Below are 10224 nucleotides of genomic sequence, written 5' to 3'. Positions count from 1 at the left end.
GAAAGCTAAGAATCTGCATTTTAAGACGTGATTATCTGTTTTTTAAAAATTGGCTACTAAGTAAATCTGCAAGCCTATTAACCATGAGTAGCCAGAGTTTGACTTTTCCTATAAAGTAGGTCCCCTGCCCTGTGAGAAATTACAACACATGTACCACTTTCAAGTCAAATGTGGTATAAGATTTATGCCTTCCCAGAGGATGTGGACAGTGCTGGAGAAGCAGACTAGACTCCCCGAGTTAATGTGCCTTCTTAGGTGGGGGCCGGGTCTGTGAGGTGACTGGATAAGTGGGTGCCCCGTGGGCGGCATATGTGGGATAAAGATCCCCTTTGCTAGGCATCTGGACATTTCCCCTAGAGCAGTGGTTCTCAACCGTGGCTGCACATCAGAACCACCTGGGAATCTGTTTAAAATCCTCATTTCTGGGCCTCATCCTCCGGAAGTTGTTTCTTTGTTACTAATGTTGTGGCCCCGCCCCATAACAAAGAAACAGAATTTCCGGAGGATGAGGCCCAGAAATCAGGATTTTAAACAGATTCCCAGGTGGTTCTGATGTTCAGCCAAGGCTGAGAACCACTGTCCTGGAGTGTCTGGAAAACCCGTAGATTCAAGTAGAGGAGAGGGAAGTAACCGCGAGGACTGGGAGAACGATTTACTATGGTCCGGGGACGGGCAGGTACCGAAAAGGACACAGGGGGGCGGATGTCGGGTAGTATGGGGACAGTCTTCAACGCCGGGAAAGAGAAGGCCATAACCTCCTCTCCAGAGCCACCTTCGGGCACCTCTTGCTCACCGTCGCCACGCAGACGTCCATTCCGGCGGCGTCCATCTTAACGCACCTTCCTGCGCAGGCGCGCTGCGGAGCCCCAAGGCCCCGCCTCCGACCACGCCCCTCCCCCCACAAGCCCGCCTCAGGCCACGCCCCCTCGTTCGCTGGCTTTCCAATAGAGTCCTGCAGGCCTGGCTTTGAAGTGCCTAGGCATCCTCTCTGTCCTGGCAGATGGGGAAGGGAGATGAAATACTCAGACCCTGCCTTTGGATAGATCAGGCTGATGGGGAGCAGGCAGACCGAGTAAATTATAACAATGTAGAGTACTGTGGGGAGGGTGTCCAGGACTGGCTGGGTCCTAAAGGAAGTCAGGATGTCAGAACCCAGAAGGCAGTGGAAAAGGCTGCGGATATTCCAGTAAGGGATAGGAGTGCAGTGTGTGTGTGGCGGGGGCGGGGGTGGGGGTGGGGGTGGTGGTGAGCGGCAGGGGAGGGTAGGAGAGCATGGGGGAGCCTCCCCCCTTCCCCACTGCAAAGAAAGTGCTTTAGAATAGCCACAGGACGGTGAGGGGGGCCTGTCCTTGTCCTGAAGGGTCTTGCAATTTCAGCCTAAAGACTATGATAGGTAACTACTGAATAGCTCTAACAGGAAAGAGACCAAAGTGTGTGAAGAGGACAGGGGCAGAATGGAGGCAGATAATCAGCAGTAATCTAGATAAGAACTACAAGCCACTACTCCACTTTTGGTATTGTGTGTGTGTGTGGGGGGGGGGGGGGGCGGGGGTTGTTTGTTTGTTTTTGCTTTAAAATATATTTTCATTGATTTCAGAGAGGAAAGGAGAGGGAGATAGAAACATTGATCAGCCTCCTCCTGCATGCCCCCTACTGGGGATGAAGCCCACAACCTGGGCATGTGCCCTGACCAGGAATTGAACCGTGACCTCCTGGTTCATAGGTCGATGTTCAACCACTGAGCCATGCCCGCCAGGCCACTTGTGGTATTGTAACTGAGGTGAGACAATGAATTCAAAAGGTAAGTTTGAGGTGTTTCATCTTGAAGGGTGTTTGCTGGTTTCTTTCTGAAAGAGCTGCATTTAATACCAGTCTTTGCAGGTGACACTCATCATGATGTCCGCTACTCAAATTGATCATCATTGGGCCTGGTGGCAATGAATAATTCAGAAAGGATATTCAAGTAAAATCTGCAGACGTCTCGTGAATATTTCTGGTATTACATTTCTCATCGTTCATAACCTGAAGGCCATTTATGACCGATACTGGGAGTCACAAGATGTCACCACAATCCGACTAGAATTACCGATGTGTCTCATTGAGGAGGATCAAATTGATGCCTCACAAAGGAGAAACAGACACCAAGTCAGGATGATCTTAAATTAAACGCCTTTGGGCTTTTGGGCCTTTTTAAAGTCTCTTGAGCATTTTTAAATAGAAATAAATTTGGGCTTCACAAAACAAAACAAAACAAAAGCCCAAAAGGTAAGTTTGAGGCAAAAATGATAGGCAACTGGTTTGGGAAAGGAAGAAGTTTAAAAATGACTGGGCAACTGAATTGTTAGGATTTATTTAGCAAGCAAATGGAAATAAGAAACTGGGAGGCTCTAGTTAGCCCCCTTTTCAGAGAATTTGGATAATGCTGGAAAAGTAGACATAACTCCCTGAGTTAATGTGCCTTAGCTGGGGGCCTGCTCTATGAGGTAAATGGATAAATGGATGCCCTTTGGGTGCCACTCTGTAAGTGGTGACCAGTGCAAGTTGAGAGTAGATGAGCACTTTCTCTGATTCCCATGCCAGGAGGCCTCACTTTTACATTCTTTCTTCCCTGTTGGGAGTAGACTTTATCCTTAAATTTCCCTGTATGAAAGGCCACTGTGCACTCCTAGGCCTACACCTCTGTCCTGCACACACAGCCTCACCCTCCCCAACCTCTGGAGACACATCTCGCCCCAGGAGGCCCTTGCCTTGTCCTTATGGCCCAGGCTGTGTCTGTCCTAAAAGAAAAGCCTCGTGATTCTAATATATATATATATTATTGATTTTTTACAGAGAGGAAGGGAGAGAGATAGAGAGTTAGAAAGATCAATGAGAGAGAAACATCGATTAGCTGCCCCCTGCACATCTCCTACTGGGGATGTGCCCGCAACCCAGGTATATGTCCTTGACCGGAATTGAACCTGGGACCTTTCAGTCCACAGGCCGACGCTCTATCCACTGAGCCAAACCAGTTTTGGCAGCCTCGTGATTCTAGAAAAGGAAAGATAGAGCATGGACTAGTTTTCACACATGTCATCTCCTATTTTCTGGGCCTTTTGCAGGAAGCTTATGCCCTGGGTCTCATGCTTTTGTTAACTGGACTGTTTGGTCTCAGGTTAAGGCCAAGATGCTAGCACATTGGCTGCTTTACTGCTTGGTGCTTATCCACCACTTACAGGGGCAGGAGTGAGTGAGATGTAGGTTTGGGGAGGGGGTGGGAAGAGCAGCAAAGTCCACTAGTCCAAAATATGCCATTGTATAGGATAGACATTTCTACCACTTTCCACACTTTAGAAGAATTACAAGACCCCAAAGGCTGCTATAAGATAATTTATTACAGACTAGCCAATAATCTCCTGTAACAATGGCACATACAATAATTAACAACAGCAAATATGCTTAATTTCTTGTTTAATGTAATGACCAGTACAGCTGTGGTCAATGCAGAGTCCTCAGAAAGTCTAGGAAGGAAGTCCAGGAAGCTGCTCCCAAGGATATTAAAGGACCATGTCATTTCTCTGAGCAAAGGCCTGGGAAGCCCACATGACCCCTTGCAAGAGTTTGTCTCTAACCCCCCAGGGAGTGTGGAGGCCCTCCTCCATCCGGTCTGTATAGAGGGATCATAGGCCAAGTTTACTCCAGGGGGCTGACTATCTATGAGGGGACACAGCTGACCTAATGACAGGAGTGAAATCAAAGGCTAGATTCTTTCTACAAGGGGGAGGACAGCCAGAGGGCAGTGACCATAAGTGAGGAGAACTCCTTCTAGACTAATTTCCAAAAATTTTTGGCTTTGTTCGGGGCCTACCCAAGAAGGAAATATAGTCCTTTCTCCTGGATCCTTCAACTAGTCCTCAGATGCATACACACAAGAACAGCCTCTCATGTCCTGAAGCATCACTTCCCTTCCTACAGGAGTGAGGTAGAGGGACTCCTGGGAAAGTAGCCTCTGGTACTTGGGTTCCAAAGAATATTCTGCTCAAGGCTCTGAAGCACCATATGAACCTGCTCCTGTTCACGACAGATATGAACTGGGTAAGGGATTAACAGAGCTCATTTCTAGAGGTATCTTGTTCAGTTTCAAAGCCTTTTTCTCACTGGAGGCACACAAAACCAGTGGATTCTGCTCAAGGGACAGTGTGAATTCTGTTCTGTGTGCTCCAGCCCTGGCTATACTTCAATCCAGACTATAGGGCTCAGTGATACCTACAGGCTCAACTGACTACTTAGCTAGCCAGGTGCAAGCTCCGGGCCCTCTAAACTTGTTCTTCTAGTGATTGGTACATAGGGGTCCAACTGGATAAGGTGCAGTATGGAGAGGGGTAGACATGGGGTGTGGGGTGGAGGTGTGTCTACCAAGAATGGGTGACACTCTCAGAAACGTCTGTCCCTCTCTCTTTATGGAAAATCTCCCTATGCAGTAACCCCTAGCACCACAGACCTACTGGTAAGGGATTCATGACCCTTTCTGTGAAAAGCCAAACTCCCATCACCCCAAAATTCCCTTAAATTTCTGTAACTGAAGAATTCAGCCTCTTAACTATGAGGACCTGAGCTGGCTACATAGTAACTCCCACTGGCCCTGATTTGTGGAACTGGTGCCACGTGGTTGGCACAGGAGCTCAGGTGCTCAGCTCCCCTCCTCCAAGGAACGAGACTCCGATTTGAGCTTCACAAACTCTCGAGCCACTTCGTCATTGCTCCTCTGAGACAGAATCCGGAGAATGGTCATGCCTGTCTCATCCATGTGGATCTTCCGGCCCAAGGGGCACCAGCAGGCACAGCTGCCCTTGGCTGCCACATCCCTCAGAGGCATCACAGCCAGCCCTAGAACACGATCCTCTCGGGCAAAGCAGTAATCCTTCACACATATTTGCAATTCATAGGCTTCTGGCCCCTCTTCATTTCCTAGGAGGCTGTGATCACAGGGTAAGTGGAAGGTAGGAGGCCAGAAATGAGAGGATCTTCAACTGAATTCACCCCAGCTGCCATTCAGCCCATCCCTCCTCTCCCCTCTCAAGTCTTACCTCCCAGTTCACCCCCATCCCACAGTCCTGTAAATCCCCATCCCATAACTTACAAGTGAAATGTCTCATTGTACTTGGGGGCCCAGTTGTTGCTTTTTGACTTGGTTGTGAACTTCCTCTTCTTATCACTTTGATGTGGGCCAACCATGGTCACTTCCACAAAGGGTCGGAACATCCCCGCTGTCTGCCACCTGAGGTCATTAGCAGCCACCACTGCCCAAACAAAGGGAACTTGTGAGGGATTGCACCAAGTGTTCCCAGTTCTTGAGCCCCAGGTGGCACTCCTCGTAGAAGAGGGCCAAGCTGGAGGGATGGGTTTAACAGGCTCTGCTTTTGACTGATGAGGCCACTGAGCAAGAAAAGGTGTGAGACCTGTATGTCCGTGCCACTCACCTTTCACTGTGACCTTGTGCTCTCCAGTTCCAGGATGTGTAAACAAGTCCACCTGAATAGAGACTTCTCCAACAGGATCATCCACACCAGACCCTGAGGGACAGATGGACACATGATCCTCCACTGAAGAAGATTTTAGGCCTAATTGCTCCAGATAAAACAGGACTTAGGAGGCTACCACCCTATACCCTCAAGTGAGAAGCAATCACCCACAATAGCCATGGGGAAGTAAGCATGGGAGAAGTGAATAAAAGGGGATAAAGAATGAGGCTGTGTATTAAAATACAAGTTAGGCTGACAAGATATTAGGCAAAACTTCTTTTAAAAATGCACCAGGAATCTCTCAGGTTCCTCAAATCTCTCCTATTTCCTAGGCTGCAGATCTTGGAGAAGGAGAGTGCTGCCACCCTGTGTCTTTAGAAACTATGTCCATCCCATGGTCTTAATGGAACAATGTGGGTCCCTTTTAGCCAAAAGCAGTAACCTCCCACCTATCCCTGGATTCCTGGAGGCCCCTGCTTGGGAGGCTGCTCTGCTCAGAAAGACTTTATCCTACTCAAATTTGGACCTCTCCACAAACAGCTCCCTAGTCTCAATGTCTGGCCCATTAGCAGGTTCCCCCTAGCAGAGGCCTTACTCTATTTTGAAAAACACCAGTACCCTGAACCCAGATAAAACTCCTTTGTCCTAAGGTGGAGGGAAGGGATAATTCTGAGGACAGACTATTGCTAACCCCATCTCAGACTGTATGAATACAATACCCATCTCTGAGACTTGGGATAGAGCTTCTGAACTTTGACACCTACTTTCTCCACTCCAAAAATAAGCAGCTCATGTTAGTTCACAGGTGACAGTGTTAGACAATGTTAGGTTCATATCTGCATGGTTTATAACATACCCTTTTCCGGCCGAATGTCCTCATTAGCAGTAAACCTAATACCTTTCCCATCATGCACTGAGTGAGGACAGGAAAGTCAAGAGGTAGTAGCAGCAGTAGGACAGAGAAAGAAGAATCAGTTAGTGGTCTAAGGAGTTAACAGCCATTCAGAGCAGCTTTACACATATTCTGAGGGAGCACAGAGATGGGGCAGGATGGAGAGAGAAGTAACAAAGCTGGGGTCAGTGCCTGAATACTCCAAATCAGACTTCATGGGTCAAAGATCAATCAAATCATAAGAGAGTGAAGGTATCTAAGCCCAAAAGAAAGGCTGTAGGCTCTAATTTCCTAGGCTCTTAAGTGAATAAAGCAAAGGGTAGAAAAATATACATATAAACTCAGATCCTCCCTGCAGTCCTCACTCCTACTCTTACCTCCTATCTGTCTATTCCAGCTTCTGGTCATCTTTATATTTAGCTTAAAGCTCAAAGTTGTTTTGTGTTTTGTTTTGTTTTGTTTTAAAAGCCTTTCTGGATTAACTCAGATCCTCCCTAATGTTATGGATCTTTACATGTACTCAGCTCTGTAAAGGTTTTCTTTGTCCCCTTAACCAAGGTTCATAACTTCTTTTGCTTCCTCTTCTTCCCACCCTAGACTTGAAATAAGAACAGATGTGAAAAATGTAGTACTGCGGTCTTGTGTATCTTTTCACCTTCCATCAAGTCCAGTCTAACTGCTTAGACTCTGCTTCCCCTCCAGGTTAGCTTTATACTCCAGATCCACAGCTCAGTAAGGCCCAAGCCTTCCCAATCCCTCCTCCACCAGCTTCACTGCCCCAGGAAGCATGCCCAGGTTTCCCTGGAACAAACAATAATCAATGCACCTGAAGGTCCTTCCTGGGAGGGCCCTTCTCCAAGGTCAAGGTCAGAATTTAGCCATGTTTATGCAGATGTGTTTTGTTATGGATAGGCCTGACTGGAGGCAGGGAGGGGTTCTAAGGACTGGATGTCCCTAGGAGAAAACCAGCTGCCTGGGTCCCCTGTGCATTAGCATCACCCATGAGGCTGGAGCTCAGCTATGTATGTGATCTGCACCCTTTCTTCAACTCTCCTATGGCTGCCTCTCTTCTTGTTGTCCATGCTGGAGAATCTGGAAAGTCTTTTGCTTTCTATGCCCAGAACAACTTCCAACAAAGGTTCCCAAAGCAATGAATCCTCATGAATGAGTGTCTCAATCACTCGTTCGCTAGGCTTGCTCACAGATTTTTCCCTACCAAACAAGGTATACCACCTGAGCTCAATAAACATGCACTGGACAAGCAATGTCTAGGAAAAAAAATCTCAGGCACATTTTCCAGGACCCTGTTATTCTCCTGCCTGGTACTGAGTATGAGGTGGGGATAAGTATTAGGGTTCTTCAAGAAATCCTGGGGTCTGAGTTTGAAGGGATCTATCAAGAAGTACCTGTTAGAGAGATCTAAGAGCTAGAGGACACTAACTCCATAGGGGCAGAGAAAGATCAGGAAAGGGAGGCAGTGACCCAAAGCCCTTAGTCTTACCCTGGGCAGTCTGTGAACGCACAAAGGTTTTGATGAGTGTATCTGTGGTCTGTGTGTACAGAGATAGTGCATAGCGTAGGGACTGCAGATCTGGGCTCTTCTCCAGGAAGGTTTTCTTCAGCCCATTGCCTCCTGCATGAAAGTATTGCTGAAAAGCAAAAAGAGTACTTGTTACTGCCTCATGCCCTTAAAGAGAGGCAGTTCCCCAACAGTCCTCAGAGAAATGACACCTGAGGTTCAACAAAGATGTCGGAAGAGGATGGTGAGAACAATAAGTCACTCAGTAAACAACAAGATCAGGAGTCACATCTCCCAGGGAAAGAGTATTATTTGGGTCTCTGGTAGGAGGCGGTGGGGGGGGGGGGGGGATGGCCATGTTACTAGATTTTGGTTTTGAAGGACGGATCTATCTGGACAGCAAAGATATGAGATAGAAGCATTTCAGGCAGAGAGTGGACAAAAGTGCTCTTTTATCCCCTCTGAATTCTTAGAGAACTTTATACCTATGACCTACCTCTCCCAAGTGCCCTGAATCCCAGTTCTCATATACCTGCCTTATAACCATTATAACCACCTTGAGGCTAGGAACCATCTTGATTCTTTGTATCATTCACAGTACAGTGTCTGGTGCATGTTGTCTCATTGAATAAATAAGTGGGTAGTAGAAAAAAAATCCTTTGAAAACCCAAATGACTTTATATGAAAGTGAAAGAGGGGAATGTTAGCCAGATCTGGGGTATTAGGATCTGGAAGATTAATTCCCAGTGGAAAATATTCAGGAATGGCAATGAAGAGCTAAGTAAACTGAATGTGTGCAATTCAGAACCCAGGAATAAGTAAGTATTCTAGGTCCATGGTGAGTCACTCAAGACCACACAGGAGGTGCCTTTTTGGTTGCTCCCAAGTAGGAATACAGACATAGCAGAGAAAGAAACAGACATAAAAACCACTCTCTTCTGATGTGGGTGACAGGAGCCTGAGGGACACCTAGTCTGGCAGAGTGAAATGCCAGGGCCAAGAGGGTGTGGTAGTAAGACTGTCTGGAGGCAGGGGAGGTCTCCACCTTGATGGTGTCCAGGGCGAGGTCAAGGACAGCACACTGCTTTGGAGTGAGACTCCGTGTTTCCTCTCGCACCATGTGGTCCTGGAACCACAGAGAAAGCATCAGGTCAGCTTTGGACTGTCATGAAAATCTTGCCCTTACCTGCCAACCCACAGCTACATGGCACTCTCCTTTCCCTCCTCTTCAGTCTCCAATGCTTAAATTTCCTTCCTTCCTTCCAGGCAATCCCCTCCCCCCACCAGCCTCAGAAGGACTCCACACATCTAGAGCAGAGGTCGCCAAACCTTTGGACCTCACGGACCACTGGTTGGCGACTGCTGATCTAGAGTACCTTGAGTTTGGAAAGATGGCTCAGCTCCTTGGCAGCAGTGAAGATCAGCTGAGTGCCCTGGGCAGAGAGGGAATCAGTCAAAAGCAGAAGACTCCAAACTCGAGCAGGAAGCGTGGAGCGAGGCAAGGGAGACAGCAGAAGAAAGTTGAAGGGAAGTGTCCTTACCGTGTGGTCAGTGAGTGGGGGCAGAACAATCATCCTTTCCATTGTGTTCAATACCACCCGCCAGAGCTCCTTCAGCACACGCTTCAGGACCGTCTTCTCACACACAGTGGCAAAGAGAGTGAGGCTGCAGGCCCAGGCAACAGGTAAGGCTGTGTGGGTGAATGAGAATCCCCCTCCCCAAGAGGCTCCTCTGCCTTGCTTATCCCAGAGGACAGTCCTGAGTACTGTACTCACTTGCCATCCAGGAAGTCCATGAGAGGTCGGAGCACGCTATCTGCATCCTGAGCCACTGAGGCCCTGGCATTGGGGGATGCGTTCCCTGGGCCCCGCACCTGGCTCAGGATGTCGGCCATTTGTTTAATGCAATCATCAATCCGCACCTGGAAACTACACATGTGCCCATAGTGCAACCCTCTCCTTCCCAAACACACACATTGGCCCTGGAGTAGCACCAGCTATTCGATCCTACTCCAGAACACTCGTGGTACAGCTTCCAACAGGGAGAGCCAATAGGACGAGACAGAAGATCCACACACCTGCAGCTGGATGGATGGGTGTGGGGCAGGAGCTTTGAGATTCATCAGGAACCACATCTGGCTCTGAGGACTATGTGTTTTGGGGCCACTGACCTGTTTCCAAACACCATGCTGAGCTCATCCAGAACGGTATTCAGTTTCACCTGCAGCTCCTTCAGACTGTCGGCAGCTTCAGGATCCAACTATATCCACAGGAGGTGGGCCTGGCTATGCTGGTTCAATTACCCTTGTCTCC

At 48.2% G+C, this 10224-nt stretch overlaps 1 protein-coding gene and 1 long non-coding RNA gene across 4 annotated transcripts in view; one reads left to right on the top strand and one right to left on the bottom strand.

Moving 5' to 3' along the window:
* The first annotated feature begins 1046 nt into the window (after nucleotides 1–1046).
* LOC308528153 lies at nucleotides 1047–2191 on the top strand. 2 transcript variants are annotated; one of them, XR_013996674.1, is made up of 3 exons: nucleotides 1047–1186; nucleotides 1598–1801; nucleotides 1882–2191. It is a non-coding gene; the product is annotated as an uncharacterized lncRNA (long non-coding RNA). The 2 variants fall into 2 exon arrangements; XR_013996675.1 differs by having other exon boundaries at nucleotides 1080–1514; nucleotides 1882–2190.
* A 1160-nt stretch (nucleotides 2192–3351) lies between these two features.
* UNC13B (unc-13 homolog B) overlaps nucleotides 3352–10224 on the bottom strand; it is a 148676-nt gene continuing 141803 nt past the window's right edge. Inside the window, exons 23-32 of one of the 2 annotated variants that reach the window (XM_081103661.1) lie at nucleotides 10083–10171; nucleotides 9688–9840; nucleotides 9454–9577; nucleotides 9289–9345; nucleotides 8958–9038; nucleotides 7895–8042; nucleotides 6358–6414; nucleotides 5460–5552; nucleotides 5120–5279; nucleotides 3352–4955 (exon numbers count right to left, since the gene is read on the bottom strand). In XM_081103661.1, coding sequence (XP_080959787.1) covers nucleotides 4670–4955; nucleotides 5120–5279; nucleotides 5460–5552; nucleotides 6358–6414; nucleotides 7895–8042; nucleotides 8958–9038; nucleotides 9289–9345; nucleotides 9454–9577; nucleotides 9688–9840; nucleotides 10083–10171 — 1248 coding nt within the window. In that variant the 3' untranslated portion in view covers nucleotides 3352–4669. The remainder of the gene's footprint in view (nucleotides 4956–5119; nucleotides 5280–5459; nucleotides 5553–6357; nucleotides 6415–7894; nucleotides 8043–8957; nucleotides 9039–9288; nucleotides 9346–9453; nucleotides 9578–9687; nucleotides 9841–10082; nucleotides 10172–10224) is intronic. The other variant, XM_081103660.1, reaches the window with a different exon arrangement.

The sequence above is a fragment of the Myotis nattereri genome (assembly GCF_964212035.1).
Source record: "Myotis nattereri genome assembly, chromosome: 12".
Lineage (NCBI taxonomy): Eukaryota > Metazoa > Chordata > Mammalia > Chiroptera > Vespertilionidae > Myotis > Myotis nattereri.
Note: the sequence above shows the minus strand (reverse complement) of the source record. Positions and strands in the feature narration are given on the sequence as shown.